The sequence below is a fragment of the Geotrypetes seraphini genome, chromosome 3 (genome assembly GCF_902459505.1).
Source record: "Geotrypetes seraphini chromosome 3, aGeoSer1.1, whole genome shotgun sequence".
Classification (NCBI taxonomy): domain Eukaryota; kingdom Metazoa; phylum Chordata; class Amphibia; order Gymnophiona; family Dermophiidae; genus Geotrypetes; species Geotrypetes seraphini.
Window position 1 is genome coordinate 359,982,961 of NC_047086.1, and position 18,777 is coordinate 360,001,737.

The 18,777-nt window shown below is 42.4% G+C and overlaps 1 protein-coding gene across 3 annotated transcripts; it reads left to right on the forward strand.

Moving 5' to 3' along the window:
• Window positions 1-1,040: 1,040 nt before the first annotated feature.
• FAM177B (family with sequence similarity 177 member B) lies at window positions 1,041-17,122 on the forward strand. 3 transcript variants are annotated; one of them, XM_033935698.1, is made up of 5 exons: window positions 1,041-1,147; window positions 6,579-6,719; window positions 12,855-12,921; window positions 14,028-14,125; window positions 16,400-17,122. In XM_033935698.1, exons 1-5 carry the CDS (start codon window positions 1,121-1,123, stop codon window positions 16,598-16,600), a joined length of 534 nt encoding a protein of 177 aa, XP_033791589.1. In that variant the 5' UTR covers window positions 1,041-1,120; the 3' UTR covers window positions 16,601-17,122. The 3 variants fall into 3 exon arrangements, with proteins under 3 accessions (XP_033791589.1, XP_033791590.1, XP_033791591.1); XM_033935699.1 differs by lacking the exon at window positions 1,041-1,147 and adding an exon at window positions 4,139-4,190 and having other exon boundaries at window positions 6,576-6,719; XM_033935700.1 differs by lacking the exon at window positions 1,041-1,147 and adding an exon at window positions 4,150-4,190.
• Window positions 17,123-18,777: the final 1,655 nt, after the last annotated feature.

The window sequence follows — 18,777 nt, forward strand, 5'->3', positions numbered from 1 at the left end:
TCAAATATTAACAGTGCATTGCAAAAATTTTAAAAATAAATCAGGAAAAGCACTTTAAATATAGAAACATTCTCAAAACAAGCATACAGCAAAAAAAATTCTCCATTGCAAAATCAATCATTACATAAACACAGTTCATAGTCCCTAACTCTATTCTAATTTGGGAAAGCCAATTGAAAAAAATGTGCTTTTAAATGTCTTTTAAAATTTATATAGGATTCTTCTTTTCTCAAGTCTATGGACAGATTATTCCATAACCGCGGAACTAAATAACAGAACGCACAATCTCTAGACGCAAGATGTGCCTTCAAAATGTGAGGAACGACTACCCTATTTTCATTCAGAGATCGTAATAGACGCTTTGGGGCGTAAAATAGCACCAAATTAGAAAGATATGAAGGCTGTAGCTGAAATAATGCTCTATGTGCCAACATTAGAATTTTAAATATGATCCTAAATTCCATCGGTACAGTAACCAATGAAATTTTAAATACAAAGGTGTCACGTGATCAGAAATCTGGTTAAAACAAGAAACCACCCAATTTTCTGAATCTGTGGAGAACACAATCCTGAAAAATGTACAAAATGATATAAATATTAGTGACCACTACCAAAAAGGAAGAAACATTTGGTACTTAAATTCATACTTTAAAGTTAATTTTTCCATTAACACAAGATGTAAATGATCTGTCAGCCCAAGCGACCTTCCTGCTTCTGTTCAGATGAAACAATCTTTGTACAGTGAACACTGCGAGTATGAGTTCTGTACCATTTACTTCCCTGTTTATTTTTTTCACAAATTGCATCTGATAATGTGAACGTATATTAAAAGGAACAACCCTGAAGTCAAACAAATGCCAGCCGGTACTGATTAAAAGTGAGAACTGTGCACATCCGTCAGTGGAGCGAACCCAGGCAAGTAGAGCCTGCCTGCATTATTGTAGTGGGAAATGTTTTGATCTGCTGTCTAACGCGGAGATTACCCTGGCTGCTGTATTTTTATTTAGTTAGTTGGTTTTTAGTAAACCTCAGAACCCCATCTCTTACCTTCCTGCTTAGTACTTAATCAGGGATCAGCTTCTTGGGCAGCGAAGTGAAGTCGGCATTGTTGCTGTAGAGAATGGAAGACACTGGGGAAGTTGTACAGGTGAGTCTAACTGGCTTTGATGTATTGCAGGGGTGTCAAAGTTCCTCCTCCAGGGCTGCAATCCAGTCGGGTTTTCAGGATTTCCTCAATGAATATGCATGAAATCATTAGCATACAATGAAAGCAGTGCATGCAAATAGATCTCATGCATATTCATTGGGGAAATCCTGAAAACCCGGCTGGATTGCGGCCCTCGAGGAGGGACTTTGACATTCCTGCTGTAGTGGAAGTGGAAGATAGTTATTAAAGCAGCAGTAACTCTCTTGTGCTGTGAGTAGAACAGTCTTAGTTATATCCTGACACTAGTTTTTATGTGAAATAATATATATTTAATAAGCCAGTCATAGAGCTAACAATTCACCATTTTCTTACAATGTAACAGCACTTTTGAAAATGGCCATCAGAGGCGGCATATTTCAAACATGCAACTATTAGCCACTGCCGCTCACCTTCCAATCTTCATCGGCCCCACTTTTATAACTTTTTGTAAAAACAAATTTTTCTACTAAATTAATTCTTGTAACAAATAGCTAGTGCTTCATTTCTAAACTATGCCAAACTTAGAAACAGCAAAATTGTACTTACCGTATATATTTGACTATAAACTAAGATTTTTGGGCCCATAAATGGGTGTTCTCTGTTTATATTTGAGTCTACCCACTCTCCATCCAAGTAGTATCCCTTCTCCACCTAAAACCAGTAGTTACCCTGCCATCAGCCCCTTCAATGTGACAATTTTCCTACCACCAACGTGCCTCTCTGTCCCTCTTCCCTAAAGTGTTTCTCTGGTGGCCTAGTGGTTGTTGGGATGGGGATAGAACCTGCAGGTACAGGGACAAACTTTGTCCTGGTGTCATTCTCTACATGAAGTGGAGGTGTGGTCTAGTGGTTAGAGCTGCTGCCTTAGCACCCTGAGGCCGTGGGTTTGCTCATAGGAGGGGCCTTAACCAATCAGAGCCTTAGGCCCCTCCCTAGTGCATCCCAGGATGCACCGGGGAGAGGAAGGCCACCATTTTGAAGAGGTGGGCCTGCTGGCTGGAGGGAGTAGGCACTCTTCCAGCCAGCCATCATAAATGAGGAAAGGGAAGGGAGCAGGGGGCAGAAGAGGCATGGGGGTTATGGTGGCAGGAGGGAGTGGGCATCTTTCCCACTGCCAGGGGGGTATTGGGAGCATTGCTTGGCGGTGGGAGGAAGTGGGCATTTCTCCTGTTGCCTGGGGTGTTGCTTAGTGGTGGAAGGGATTGGCATCTATCCCACTGCCAGGGGGTGTCGGGGGTGGGCATATCTCCCACTGCTGGGGGGGTGTTGTGGGGGGCATTGTTTGGCAGCAGGAGGGAGTGGGCATTGCTTGGTGGCAGGAGGAAGTGGCATCTCTCGGATGGGGGGGGTTGCTTGGTGGTGGCGGGAGGGAGTGGGCATCTCTCCTGCTGCCAGAGAGGAGGCATTGCTTGACAATGGGAGGGAGTGTGCATCTTTCTCGCTGCCAGGGGGTGTCAGAGGGCATTGCTTAGCAACAGGAAGGAGTGGGCATCTCTCCCACTGCCAGGGGGGGCATTGCTTGACAATGGGAGGGAATGGGCATCTCTCCTGCTGCCGGGGGTGTCATAGGGGCGTTGCTTGGTAGCAGGAGGGAGTGGGCATCTCTCCTACTGCTAGGGGGAGTGGCAGGGAGTGTTACTTAGTGGTGGGAGGGAGTAGGCATCTCTCTCACAGCCTTGGGGGGGTTGCTTAACTTTGTTGGCAGGAGGGAATGGGTATCCTTCCTGCCAATCTTTGATTCAGTGAGGGGGGACGGGGTTCTACGTTTATTCTGCGCATGTACCTATCGCTATCACCAGGGATGGGCACATGGAAATTTAGCGAACCTTCACTACTCTCTGCCAACCTCATTTGCATACATGTTTTTTAGAGAATAACTCACCTTTATGAAATCCGGTTTTTAACTTAGTTTTGTGAATCTAGCCATTAGTTTTTTTTTATATTCTTGAAGAGATATAGCCTCCAAAACTGGACACAATACTCCAAGTGAGGCCTCAGTGCCTCACCAATGACTTGTACAGGGTTATCAACACCTCTTTTCTTCCACTGGTTATGCCTCTCTCTATACAGCCTAGCATTCTTTTGGCAACAGCCACAGATTTGTCACATTGTTTTGCCACCTTGAATTCCTCAGACACTATCGTCCCAATGTCTCTTTCCTGATCCATGTGTCAGTCTCTCTCTCCTCTCCCCCCCCAGAACATACTGGTCATTTGAATTTCTACACCCAAGTGTATCATATTGCACTTTTTTGCATTAAATTTCAACTGCCAAACATTTGACCCTTCTTCTCCTTTTTGGAAATCTCTTCTCATGTTTTCCACTCCCTCCAAGGAGTCCACTCTGTTTCAAATCTAGGTGTCATCTGCTGGATTTCCCATTAGATGCATGGCTGCAGGAGGGGGGTCACAAATAAACAGATAGAGGAACCAGTTCAAAAAATACTTTCCACTTTCAACGGTGCTCAGAATCCAAGATGGAATGTAAGAACTCAGAGTGGGGGATTAACCCCTACCAGAACTCTTGTGGTATCTATCATTGCACCATGACTGCTGTGAAAAGTTGTTTTGAAACATTGAATAGAATAAGTGATACTTTGTAACTTGCACACTTTCAAATTGCTTATAATGTATGAATGGTTCAAAGGTTAAGTAACTTAGCTGAAGATTGCTGCTAGCGTTAGTTTGGCTGGGTCCTGACGCGTTTCGCCTTACTGGCTTCCTCAGAGAACCCGCATACAATCTTGCATATTGTTATTTATCCTAAGAAAGACAGAAAAGTATGGTACATGTAAAAATGGGTGTAAAAAACTCAAATTCATACCAAACTCTCGGCGCAGGAGGCAGTGTACCTGGTTTGAAATCAGTCAAATTTTCTTTTCCTGTCACATGAGCGATCAGCTGAGCACCCAATATTTATGCTTGAGAAGAGATGTCAATCAACTAGTGGAGAAACGCCCACCACTCCACTTCTTTAATCCACTGCCTCCTGCGCCGAGAGTTTGGTATGAATTTGAGTTTTTTACACCCATTTTTACATGTACCATACTTTTCTGTCTTTCTTAGGATAAATAACAATATGCAAGATTGTATGCGGGTTCTCTGAGGAAGCCAGTAAGGCGAAACGCGTCAGGACCCAGCCAAACTAACGCTAGCAGCAATCTTCAGCTAAGTTACTTAACCTTTGAACCATTCATACATTATAAGCAATTTGAAAGTGTGCAAGTTACAAAGTATCACTTATTCTATTCAATGTTTCAAAACAACTTTTCACAGCAGTCATGGTGCAATGATAGATACCACAAGAGTTCTGGTAGGGGTTAATCCCCCACTCTGAGTTCTTACATTCCATCTTGGATTCTGAGCACCGTTGAAAGTGGAAAGTATTTTTTGAACTGGTTCCTCTATCTGTTTATTTGTGATTCCGTTTTTTGGAACTAGGCTTTTTGACCTAACCCAGTCGTTTATATTGGGATGCAGGAGGGGGGTGTCATATAGCATGCAGGGTACTCTGGGTAAGTTTGAGAAGGGGGCTTCATGCGTTGACATTGCATTATTCACACACACAATCCCCTTCCAGCAGATGAGAGGGCACTACAGATTCTGTACTTTGGGACCTGTGAGCGTTCAGCACTAGAAAAATTCAATATTTCAAAAGCCCCCATTTTCAGCTCAAAGGCCAAGAAGAAACTTGTCTTTAGATCATACTGGTAGTAACTTAGTAGATGATGGCACATAAAGGCCTAAATGTCTCATCCAGTCAGTCCAGCAAGATGATTAGGGTTGCAATTGCCTCTCCACTCAGGAACCCAGCATGCCTTTGTTTAGGTTTGTAACTGTTGTTCACAGGTTACCCTTCCATGCTTATTGAGAAACAAGTCACTGCTGTTTTGAACTGAAGAGCTCAATCTTTGGTTTCCATCCCCTTGTGCCACTTGGGAATCATTGGTGTATATCCCACTCTGTTTTGAATTCTTTCATTGTTTTTGTTTTCATCACCTGCTCTGGGTAGGTGCCCTAAGTATGAAGTCTACCTTCATGCAGCTTCATATTATGTCCCCTAGTTCTAAAGCTTTCTCTCCTTTAGAAAATTATTTTTCTTGTGCATTAATACTTTTCAATTATTTGAAGATCTGTATCACATATCCTTTGGCCCTCTTCTCCTCTAGGATGTCCTATTTTGGTTCTTAGGAGAGCAGACCCACATCAAGTCTGATGACCCTTGAACTATCTTGGAGGGGAAGGGTCACCTGGTGAGGCAGGAAGGGATCCTATAGATAGGACCTGCCCTCAAGGTGATGAAGTATCCTCTCGCACTAAGGCTGTCTCCAAGAGCATGTGCCCATCTCAGAAGGGAAGGGGAAGGACTGCTAATGTAGATGGCAATTCAATCATTAGGAATATAGATAGCTGAACAGTGCATAGAAAGGGTAGGAGGTGCCTTCCTCTCTGCCCCCCGCTCCTTCCGCACCAACCCCAGGCTCCCCCCCCCCCTGCTCCTTCCACGCCCCAGGTCACACTCGCGCTCTTCCTTTTCACCCTTAACCTCTTTAAATCTTCGCCAGCATGAGCAGCTTTGCCACCTTCAGCTCATGCTGGCTTTCCCTCTGTCACACTTCCTGGCCTCACAACCTGGAAGTGATTTCAGAGAGAGAGGCTGGCACGAGTAGTTGCTCGCACTGGTGAAGATTTTAAAGAGGTGGAGGTTGGGAAAGGGAGGGCATGAGCATGAGCATGTAGTGGGGGGGGGGGGCGGAGAGGTGCTGGCACTCCAATCAAGACACCCCCCTTACTACACCACTGGTGGACATGAAGATTGCTTGGTAACTTGCTTGTCTGAAGTGACCATGGCAGACCTCATACATTACCTAGATAGAATTTTAGAAGGTGCTGGGGCAGATCTGGCTGTCATGCTACATGTGGATATCAATGACATAGGAAGGTGCAGGAAAGAAGTCCTGGAATTCCAAATTTTTAAAGATTTTAAGTTGCAAATTGAAATTCAAAACCTCCAGGATAGCATTTTCAGAAATGATCCCTGATTCCTACGCAGGGAGATAGAGCTCTGGAGCCTCAATGAATGAGACAGTGGTGCAGAAAATTAGGAGCTGGGCAACATTTTGGGAAAGGTTGGACTTCATCATAATAGTGTGGAGCTAGACTGCTGATGCTAACTTTAAAAAGGAGAGAGAGCTTTTTTAATTTATTTTTTTTTAAAGCAGATGATGGGGAAAGCCTACAGTTGCTTAGGACTCATGAGGAAGGCATCTTCAAACAATACTGGAAAAATGCTAATGTTAGAATATCACAATAGAAAGGTCATCAAAAAAGTCATGATCACTTCTCAGCCTAAAACTGTACTATGTTGATATAAAAAGTACTTGTTTCAGCAGAACAAGCTGGAAGAGATAGACCTGGGAAAGCAGCGGCACCCAAAGAGGCTCATTCACTTTGTGAGCGGGGACACCATGGAAGAATACAGCACCGAAGAAGAGGAAGAAGACAAGCAGAAGGAAATACACAACGTAGACACGGTAAGCACAAATATCCTCAAGTCTCTGGCCAATTAATGTATTGTCACAATGACAAATGAACTGGAATTTCCTGTCACATATGTAAATTCCTAATTGCAGTATTGAACCTTAAGTTTCTCTTTACTCTATACTCCAGAGAGCCTTTATAGATATTGATTCAGCAAGCATGCTGGCAGGTTTAGCTAGAATCTTGTCATTATCTACCTGTACTGATAGACACAGTGGTTCCCAACCCTGTCCTGGGGTGATCCCCAAGCCAGTCGGGTTTTCAGGATATTCCTAATGAATTTGCATAAGAGCGATTTGCATACCTGTCATTTCCATTATATGCCAATCTCTCTCATGCATATTCGTTAGGGATATCTTGAAAACTCAACTGGCTGGGGGGCCCCCAGGACTGGGTTGGGAACCAATGCCCTAGAGTTTTCTGCTGTTTTCTCAGCAACTGATTCAAATTTTAATGTGAAATTTTACAACTGAGGAGGAGTGAGAGTGGATTGTTTTATGCATATTAAGTTGTATCAGAAGGAAGGGAAGAGCTCTGATTGCCAATGCGAGTGAGCTTTTGAAATATTATGATAGAAGTAGTTGGGGGGAAGTAGGGGCGGGGTTCCATGACTTTTATTGCCCTGGTACCCGGATCACTGTCAGTCCACCCCTGTTGTAGAGGATGGTGAGATTAAGAAAAAGAGACACTACTGGGATGGGGAAGATAACAAGGTTTGCATGCAATCAAATTTTTTAATAAAACTTGAAGGTTTGGGATGAGAGGGCTAGGTATGTGTTCATTTCCTTATATACTAAACATAGTGCACGCATATCCACAGTATACATTTCTCAAACAAACATAATCTAGTTTATAAATTCAAAATATTTTTACTACCTTATTTGTCTGGACATTTATTTTTCCATCATGTTCCCAGTTTTCCTTTCTTGTCTTCTGCTTTCTTTCTCCTTCTTTTTTTATTTTTCAACTACCAATCCAACTTTCCGTCTCCTTTTCTCATCCCTTGGTTTTCCCATTTCCTGTCTTACGCCTTCCCCAGCCTTCTAATCCTTTCTATCTTGACACTGGATGCAAATGAGAAAAATTTGCGATGCCAAGGTTACATTTATGACATTGCTGGTGTTTTCCTTGTTTTATGATGTTACTTAAAAACAGTAGACTTCCAACAGTGTGGAACCTAATCCGGGGCTAAAACTGATAGTGGTCATTGTTAGATGTGGTGAGATCTAATCTATGATCCTTCAGAAACGCAGTAGGCAGGGGATCCAGGTAAGAGGTGGAGGCTTCAGGAACAAAACCGTCCATTTTGAAGACAAATGATTACCAAGTGCTTGTGTCTGAGGGAAGCTGCGAAGAGGCGACATGAGAGGGAGATGACGGGAACAGAATTCCTCAGCTTTGCCACCATAAATTGCAGCACTATGGAAAGAAAGCAATTAGACTCTACAGATGGCGTTAGCAGTGTTCAAGTCACCTTTGAAGCAGTTATTTTACAAAACCTGTGATGTCAGCAACTGGATCACATACAGGGAGGATTTGTAGTTTCGCTTTAACCCCCTCTTTTACTAAGGCGCGCTAAATAACGTGTCCATAGAATATAATGGACGCATTAGCATTTAGCACGCCTTACTGAAAGGACCCCTAAATTAGAACATAAGAATTGCCATACTGGGACACATCGAAGGTCCATTAAACCCAGTGTCCTGTTTCCAACAGTAGCCAACCCAGGTCCCCAATATCTAGCTGGATCCCAAGTAGTAAAACTGATTTTATGCTGGTTATCCTAGGAACAAGCAGTGGTTTTCCCCAAGCCATCTCAATAATGGACTATGGATGCCTCTAGTGACCACGTCAGCCCCTACTACAGACTACTGCACTGGCTGCCAGTCGAGGCACGAATAATATTCAAGTTCTCTTGCATATACTTCAAGCTAGTTTGAGGACTAGCTCCTACATACTTGTTACCACACTTCGTATTATACAGTCCCATGAGGCAAACCAGAAATTGCAATCTATTTGCATATCCAAGCATTACCGGCTGTAAATACAAAACCTTTCTGGATAGAACTTTTATGTACCAAGCAAACAAACAACAACACTGGCTGGACAACTACATTAATGGAGCTAGACTGACCTACCTCGCCTTTAGAAAAGTCATAAAAAACTGCCTTATTCGACAGATGTATCACCTAAACATTAACTACACCAAACACTAATTTCCATTTCTTTTTTCCTAATATGTCCCCCCTGAAATTCTAAACAAACTGTATATTGTAATTTGCTGCATTTTAAGATTCTGTATACTGTAATTTCACTGACTATCTGCATATTGTAACTCGCTGATTGTCCAGCTCTCTTAAGTTGTGAACCGCCTAGAAGTCGCACGATTATGGCGATATAGAAGAATAAAGTTATTATTATTATTATCGAAACCTTTTTAAACCCTTCTAAGCTAACCGATTTCACCACATTTTCTGGCAACATATTCCAGGGTTTAATTACACATTGAGTAAAGAAATATTTTCTCGTTTGTAGCTTCATCCTAGCATTTTTGGAAATAGTAAACAAGCAATTCACATCTATCTTTTCCACTCCACTCAGTATTTTATAGACCTCTATCATATCTTCCCTGAGCTGTCTCTTCTCCCAGCTGAAGAGCCCTAGCCACTTTAGTTTTCCCTCATAGGGAAGTTGTCCCATTCCTTTTATCATTTTTGTCGCCCTTCCCTGTACCTTTTCTAATTCCGCTATATCTTTTTTGAGATATGGTGACTAGAATTGCACACAGTATTTGAGGTGTGGCCATATCATAAAATGAAACAAAGGCATGATAACATTTTCATCTTTGTTTTCCATTCCTTTCCTGATAATTCCTAACATTCTATTTGCTTTCTTAGCCGCCGTCACACACTGAGCTGAGGGTTTCAATGTATTCTCAACAATGACACCTAGATCCTTTTCCTGGGCAGTGACTCCTAAGTGGAATCCTGCATTACATAGCTTTAGTTCAGGTTCCTTTTTCCCCACATGCATTACTTTGCACTTGCTCACATTAAACGTCATCTGCCATTTTGATGCCATTTTGATGCTCACAAGGTCTTCTTGCAATGTAACAACTTTGAACAAATTTGTGTCATCAGTAAATTTAATAATCTCACTAGTTATTCCCATCTCTAGATCATTGATAAATATGTTAAAAAGCAGTGGTACCAGGACAGACCCCTGGGGAGCTCCAATATTTACCCTTCTCAATTGAGAATATTGACCATTTAAACCTACTCTCTATTTTCCGTCTTTCAACCAGTTCTTAATCCATAATAGGACATTCCCTCCTATCCCATGACTTTCTAATTTCCTCAGAAGTCATTAATGAGTTACTTTGTCAAATGCCTTTTGAAAATCCAAATACACAATATCAACCAGCTCACCTTTATCCACGTGTTCATTCACCCCTTCAAAGAAATGCAGTAGATTGGCGAGGCAAAATTTGCCTTGACTAAATCCATGTTGGTTTTCTCTCATTAATCCATGCTTATGCATATGTTTCGCCATTTTGTCCTTTATAATAGTCTCTACCATTTTGCCCGGCACCAACCTCAGACTCACCGGTCTATAATTTCCCAGATCACCTCTGGAACCCATTTCCAAAATTGGTGTCATAGCCCTCTGGACGATGGCTTCAAGCTCATAAGTTTATATGTATTTATTTTGTTTACACATAGCATTGAGTGGAGTTCACACTGATATTTGGAGGTTTCAATTATTTGCACTTTATAAACACAAAAGCACACTGGAGAATATGTTGTGCCAATGAAAGGGAACAAACCAGTCACCTTGCGATCCTGTATGTTGGATAAGAGATTGGTCTGAAGGAATTATTTTTTATAATATTGGATTCAGTTGAGATTTGTTTTTATATTTTGGCCCATATAAAGATGTTTGTAGTTTGGTTTTACTATAAATTGCAAAGGCATCTACATTGTATGAGGTGACCAAGCTAGAGATGTTTGCAGTTGCACTATAGAGTGTTAAAATTACACTATAAACTGTTTTCGGATAGTTTTCATGGCATCTAATCAATTTTGACAAGAAGGTGTTCTTTGCAGAACGTACAGCCACTTTGTAAACCCTGTCACAATCTTTATACAGTCATGTGAAAAAATTAGGACACCCCATGAAATATTCAGTTCTTTCTCAAGAAATGTTCACATATTGATGTCAAATCTTTTTTTTTTTTTAATCTCTGGAAAAGAAAGTGATGTAATTGCAGGTAAACAACAAAATATTTCCTTGATTTACTCATGAAACAAAAGATATGCTTATGACATGTCGAGCTTGCATTTTCAGAAGACATAAGCCATGGTGATACTGGGGATTATCTTATGCCACTCGGATCCTCTCAAAGAGCTGACAGCTGCCTAGTTCATTAGCAAAAGGACAAAAAAAGTAGAGGGAAAGGACTGACATTTGACAGTAAATCCACATCCACCTGATGTAATATCCTAGAACTGAACTAAAAAATGCCCTTATTTATCACATTTTACCATTCACCTGAAATTCTCTTATCACGTTATCATAAGCATCTGAATGCAGCCACGTCAAAAAAAATGCCATAGATTACTTCAGACAGAATAGAATCTGGTTTATGTAGCATTTGTGAGACCATATCAAATACATCTTTATCAGATCCAACGCATGTGAGCAATTTATGGCTCTTACTAATATGGTGCCCTCTTCTTTAAAATACTAAGGTCATGAACTGTGCAGGAGTGTGAAGTTTCCACAGGTGAGCGACGTTTTGGGCAGGTGATGATAATCTGAGAATTAAACACACAAATTCCTTTTTTTTTTTTTTTTTTTTGCTGCTAGGGTGGGAAGATTCCTAGTCAAGAGTGTGAGAATTATAGTTGGTCTGGCAGGTTCTGATTTCCAGTCACTGTACCTTGGTGCCAAAATATACTATGACACTGGAAAGAAAAGGAGCTGGTACCCACACAGTACTCAGACCAAATGAAGGCAAGCAGAGAGAGGATGATATCCTGCTAGGGAGCAATACAAGTCATTTAGATCGGGTAACAGGGAGATGCTGCCAGAGCCTTCAAGTATGTTGCTGGGATGGCTGTAGGAAGGGGAGGCGAGCATGGGGAGCCACACACTGCCTGGCTCTCTTCTATATCTTCCCTATACACCCCTCCTCTCTCTTCTCCAGGACCTGTCTGCCTGCTTCCTTCATTAGCCAATAGAGTCCCAGACATTTCCAATATGCTGGAGCCATGGAAGTCACACAGCCAGCCAGAGAGGAGGCTCTCTGGGCACCCTGTTCTTTGGTCAGAATCCAAATTAGAAGGGCTTACAAGTGTGCAAATGGAAAAAGCCTCATCTCCAAGAAAATGTATTGTTTAAAAAGAAGTTTTATGTCAGTAAAGTTTACAGCTTAGTAACATAGTAAATGATGGCAGATAAAGACCCGAATGGTCCATCCAGTCTGCCTAACCATACATGCTCCATAAATTAATTTAGTTTAAATGGTCCTTTTTCTTAGATATTTCTGGGCCAGAAACCCAGAGCCCTGCCCAGTAGTGTGCTTAGGTTCCATCTACTGGAGTCTCCATCAAAGCGCACTCCAGCCCATCTTAACCATCCCAGCCATCGAAACCCTCCCCAGCACGTCCTCAGCTGAATGTCCATATACGGGACACAGCCTGCCCAGTACTGGCCTTAGTTCCTTCAATGTACACCCATTATTTTCTGATCAGAGATCCTCTGTGTTCATCCCACGCGTGAACATTATAGGAGGGGAATCACACAATGCAGGAAGCAGAATTGGATGTGCAATGGGCCACAGCCCAGCTAACTTTTTGCTGTATGTAGCATCAGCAACTAGCGAGCTTGGGAGGAGTGCCAGGGCTGTAGATTGGTTTGTTCTTTCCTCAACCAGCGAGGTGTTCTGCTGTCCCTCTACAGGGCATTACTACACAGTCAACAGAGGGAAGCTTTCCTTTTAAGTGGTACTTTGTGCCTGATCATTTTGTACTATGATTATTTACAGTGTATTATCGGTATCTAGTACTGTACAAAGGCCAAAAGATGTACAGTGTAATATTGTGACTTCTTTTCTCGTCCTTAAGTCAACCCTTTCCTGGGGACCCTATCTCCAATTTTGGCTAATGAGAATTGCAACTTCATCATTCTATAGTAAGTACAGATACAATGCTATCAGACTTGACCATGTTGGTAGGGATGGTGTATTATTAAGTAAGATATAGAGAAATGTTATGTAGTTCAGTTGACTTCTCATGACATGTGGGTGCATGATATGTTTAACAGAGAAGAGAGAAGAGTCCTTAAAAATGATCAGCTCAGAGCCTAGGAGCACAGTGAAGGCATTTCAAAACATTGCTGTAGACTAGAGGACCATATTCTGTAAACAGCGCCCAGATTTGTTCACTGAAAAAAATGAGGGCTAAGTGCTATTCTATAGACATGTCCTCATTTTACAGGTCTGTTTGGGTGCCTGGAGGGATTTCCAAAACCCGGCAGTTTGTCCGGGTTTAAGAAGTCCCCAAGTTTGGGAGGCCATGTCTGAAGGCCCTCTGCACATGCACAGATGTCAATGCGCAGAGGGCCTTCAGAAACAACCCTGAGCTTGGAGAAGGAGACCGGAGGTTCATGTGGGGGCGGAGCTGGAGGCATAACAGGGCAGGGCTGGAGCGGGATGGGCTGGGGCCAAATGTCCTCTATTTTTAAAGAGGAAATTTGGCAACCCTATACAGTTACCAACAGTTCTAGACAAATCAGTTTTTACAATCACTAAAACCCCATTTGGAATGACCAAGCGATGTTAGTGCATCAATTACATGGCTATTTTGCGTGGGGTTTTAGCTAATTTGCATGGCCAAATCGGAAAATGGGCAATCAAGAGGAAAAACACACGGTGGGCAGTTTTGTGCATCAGGTCGGTAACGACGATCATTGCTAAAGCTGTGAAAAGAGATTTAGCGACGATCGCTGACTTTAGTGCATCTAGCCCTATGTTCTTTAAATAGCAAGGCTGCCAGATACTGTGAGGTGTTTGGATCCCTGTTGTGCTAATTTTGGTGCCTTTCTAAGATCTGAGGGGGATGCAGAATAGTTTACAGGATATCTTGGTGCAATGCAAAACAAAGTACTGCCACTTCCTTTAGCTCCTACTTCCATTTGAGCATTAGACAGATGATATTTAAATCATTAAAGTTCCTCTAACTTGTTTTATTTCTTCCATTGCAGTATTTCCAGCTGTTTTCTCTTGTGTTTTTCCTTAGCTTGTGACTTTCTTGGTGGCAAATTTGCAGCTCTGTGTGGACTCAATTTGTCCAAATATCAATATGCAATAGATGAACACTACAGGACAGAAAATGAGGCAAGTGTATTTGGTGCTAAGGGTCGTACTGCAGGTGCCAACATTTCAGTATGATTGAGGCTATCCAACACATACAAATTACCCCTCCCTGAACACAAATGAAGAAGCTTTTTCAATACAGTTGGGGCACTGACACCCACAGAGTAGGTTCCTATGCTCGGAATGTTGTAAAATTTAAAGAAGAGAGTTTTTCAGAAGCATGTGTTCAGAACTTAGATTGCTTTGACACGCAGCTCCTGATTGGTAAGGCCTGACTTTAGTACAGGAAGAAGCGGTCGGAGCATACAGCGAGTGATTTCCTTCACTCACTGGTGCTCCGGCTGCCCTCTCCTACCTCCCCTGTCCAGTCATTCGAGCTCAGAAAATACCGCGAATGACCGGGACCGCGAACCGCCGACCGTGAATTTGTGGGGGAGCACTGTATATCAAATCCATGCAGTGGTGTAGTAAGGGGAGAGTGGGTAGTCTTAGTAAGGGTGACAGAACCCGTCCTCCTCTCCGACCCCTCCCCCTCATACCTCTTTAATTTTCCCTGCACGACCAGCATTACGAACTTGGTGCCCGCATTGGTGTTGCCTCTCTCTGACGTAATTTCCGGGCCCCACACCTAGGAAGTGATGTCAGAGGGATAGCCGACACGACGTGGGCAGCAAGTTCGTGATGTTGCTCCCGCAGGAAAAATGAAAAAGGTATGGGGAAGGGGATGTGCACATGGTGGGGAGGGACACCACTCACCCTCGCTATGCCACTGAATCCATGATCCTTTACCCTTCAACTCTGTAGCTTATTTTATCACCTCAAACGCGTAGAGGTGCTGGGCTTTATATATGCCAACTTTCAGCCCATGACCCTATATGAGAAATAACAGATTCTCACTGGAACCCTTAGGAGAGACACATGGTGAAGCTGAAGCCAATTTATTTTTCTTTCTTACAAGAAAAGGGTGCTTTATATACAGAGTAGGCACACAAAGCTGACTATGGTAATGCATTATATAGTTTATTAGTACATTTCTGGTCCCTCCTGTCTATGTACCCATTGGTTAGGGTGCTAGAGCTCACAACCTATCAAATGCAACTTGCTATACTTCCATTTTCCATGCTCATTTATTTCTGCCCTTACTCTCATTCTGTCACCCCCCTAAGCAACCCCCCCCCCGTCTTATTTACTTCTACCCATATATAGTTTCTTCATGCCCCTTCTTTCCATCACACACTCATCACAGACTGAGTTGCTCCTCTTTCCTCCTAAACCCTCTGCTCCTCCTCCTCCTCCTTTCTCCATCTCAGTATGTAATACTGTCATTGCTCCCGTCTCCTCTGCTCGCAACCTTGGAGTCGTCTTCGATTCTGACCTCTCCTTTTCTACACACATCCAACAAGCTGCTAAGACCTGTCGTTTCTCCACACTCTCATAACCTCATTCTTAGGTTACTGCAATCTACTTCTAACTGGTCTCCCGCAGTGTCGTCTCTCCCCCTTGCAATCTGTGCAAAACTCTGCTGCCTGACTCATCTTCTACCAACCTCGCTACACTCATGTCACCCCTCTCCTTAAATCACTGGTTGATAGAGACGCCCTAATTAATTTTCTAGCTTTTTAACAGTTTTAAGGAGAACAAACAAAAAGATGCACCGGAGATGTCAAGTCCAACCTGTGGTCACAAAACCTTTATTTTTCAGTTTGTATCAAAGTTTGATCATGAGTCTTTAAAAATCGCTAAAACAGGCAAAGTTTCAAAACACAAGCGATTTTTAAAGACTCATAATGAAACTTTGATACAAACTGCGCATAAAGGTTTTGTGACCACAGGTTGGACTTGACATCTCTGTTGCCTCTTTTTGTTTGTTCTGCTTTGCCTCGAGGCTTGGTGCCTTCTTTCTCTTTCCCCATAACAGTTTTAAGGGCCAGAAATCAGGCCAGCGGTGGGTGGGAGCTGGGGTAGGTAAGAAGAAATAAACATTAAACTGGGGTTTCCTGTGACTATTAGCTGTGTTCTATACTGATACTGTGGTAAGTTCTGAAATAGTTCCTTTAAATGCTAGCCTATGGAATTGTAACAGAGACTTTAAATGCTGAAAATCTTTTCCCTAAACTGCCTGCGCTAAATAAGCAGAGTAACTTAAAATAAGACACTGAGGTTACCTATTTAACTCTAACCCTACCTTTTCCCAAGTTTAAAGCAATTTCAAACCAGTGAAGTTCTCTCCCTCTCTGAAAGTCCTCTCACAGCATCTCTACGCCTAAACTGAATCTTTTATCCAATTCTTTCCAGAGGAGCGAGGACGAGGATGAGGATGGAGATATAGTGGCTGTATCACAGGAAGCTGCTGCTCAGGGAGAGAAACAACATTTTTCAGTGCAAAGTGTGGCATATGGGTCAATTTCTTCACCTATAAACACCATCCCTCCCGATGAGAAAACCACAGATCATGACCCAGGAAACCTGAACTTTTCAACAAGGGATATAAAATAAAATAACAGGGCTGTGCTGCAAATTCATAAGGAAAAGGGTGTTTGGGGAATCGGGGAAAGGTCTTTTGATTGTAGACAGCAGGTTTCAGACACAGGACCATTTTGAACTATAGCTGTGCCCAATGTGACTGGTCCACTGGTGCCCCCTCACCTATGCTCTCTCTAAGCTGAGCACGTGAGCAATCACTCATACATTCTAGGAGCGTCGTTCACAGATTTTACATGGTCACTCACAAAAATACTTGCAAATCTAGAAAATGATTGTTTTGTACAACTTGCTGCTCACACAATTTTTTAAGACTTATTTTTTTTATTAGCACTATAACAAATGCAGACTTAGACCCAGTCCACTGAGTGACTCCTATTCATACCTTTACAGTTAAACAGCTTGAGGTATTTTACTACAGGTATCCAGAAAGTTTAATTAAAACCTTCAATCTTTTCACAAGAAAGCTGAGTGGGTTCTTGTATAAAGAAATATATGTTACTAAGGGTTCCTTTTATCAAGCCGTGCTAGCGGGGTTAACGGGCATGACTTTTCATCACGTGCTAACCCCCGCGCTGGCCTAAAAACTACCACCTGCTCAAGAGGAGGCGGTAGCGGTTAGCACGGCTGGCGGATTAACGCGCGCTATTATGCGCGTTATATCGCTAGCGCGGCTTGATAAAAGGAGCCCTAAGCCTTGCCTCACACAATGCCAGGCAATAATAATAATAACAATTTTATTTTTCTATACCGCAATACCATTACTAGTTCAATACGGTTTACGGAAAAAGAAACTGTATATAGACAGCGATAATACAAAAAACTTTCAGAATTACATCAGCCAAAATATAGCTTAAAGTGTTTAGGGATACATCAATATAAACATGAAGTCAGAAAAATGTACTAACGAGAGAAGTCTTAATTGACTTTCTAAACGTTTGATACGTGCAGGCAGTTGGAATGAATTTAAATATTCGTTCCATTTGCCTGCCTGAAATTATAATGTTGTGTCAAGGTATCCACCTCTCTATTACTCCCCCCTTTTATAAAACTGCAATAGCGGTTTTTAGCGCAGGCTGGCATGCTGAATGCTCCGCATAGAGTTCCTATGAGCGTCGGGAGCAGCGCAGAGCATTCAGTGCGCCGGCCTACGCTAAAAACTGCTATTGCAGTTTTGTGAAAGGGGGGTATATTACTTGTCGCTCACATAAGAAAAATTTTTCACACACAAGGCCAATCCTTAGAGAGAGCATTGCCCCTCACCCCTCCACCCCCTCTACTATACTGTCATCAATAAAAGGAAAAGTTAGCCTGCAGCAATTTTCGCACCTCTCCATATGTGTGCTCTTTGCAACCACACCACTCATGCAGCCCTTGTTACAACACTGCCATGACACCATCAGCAATCTATTGAGCAAATGGTTTGATGTTATACCATTGCTGCATTCTCTCCAATCGGAAAATCCAAAAACGCCCCCAGACCCACCTAGTTCCACTCATCCCTACCCTGTAACACCATAATCCCACCCCCAGTCCTGCCCTAGCCCCACCCTCCGCTGCCTGCTTTTATCAGGGCAGGGAGGAAGTCCGCACATGAGCGGACTTCCTCTCTGCCCAACGTGATTTGAGAAGGGTTTTGAAAAGCTGTCCAGACCCCGGACATGTCCTCATAAGGAGGACATCTGGTAACCCTAACTTTGACAGCCTGTATGAGTGAGATGCCAATTCAAAGTGCTGGTATGAGTATAATTAGGGTTTTAATGAAAAAAGCATCACTGTTTGTGCAAGACATGCTTACGATCTACGAACCAATGCAACATTTGCGATCTATTCACAATCATAAGAGATTAGTTTTGCCAAAGGGAGGAAAATACAATTGCAGATGATACCTTAAGAGCTTAGGTTTTTAACAGATGTCATTGTGTTTTGTAATCAGGTGAAGGCCTGGTTTTTAGATGGGGTTACGATTTCTTGAGGATAGAATTAGAAATGATTTTAAATGTAAGGGAAGGAAGAGGTAGGGGAAGAATGCTTATGTATTAGTACTAGGCCAGGGGATTGTGTTATTGCGGTTTATTGTATATTTTGTCTGTTATGTAAGTCAGACCTTGTGGGCTTAGTGTCATCATTTATTAAGTTTAAGACTGTAAAACAAGTTTTGCAGGAGATAAACAAAAAAATTTCCCTCACCC

Coding starts and splice junctions, on each gene's coding strand:
- FAM177B (XM_033935698.1), top strand. CDS start 1,121: ATGGAAGACACTGGGGAAGTTGTACAG. Junction 12,922..14,027: donor TGCAACTTCATCATTCTATA/GTAAGTACAGAT, acceptor GTTTTTCCTTAG/CTTGTGACTTTCTTGGTGGC. Junction 14,126..16,399: donor ACTACAGGACAGAAAATGAG/GCAAGTGTATTT, acceptor AATTCTTTCCAG/AGGAGCGAGGACGAGGATGA.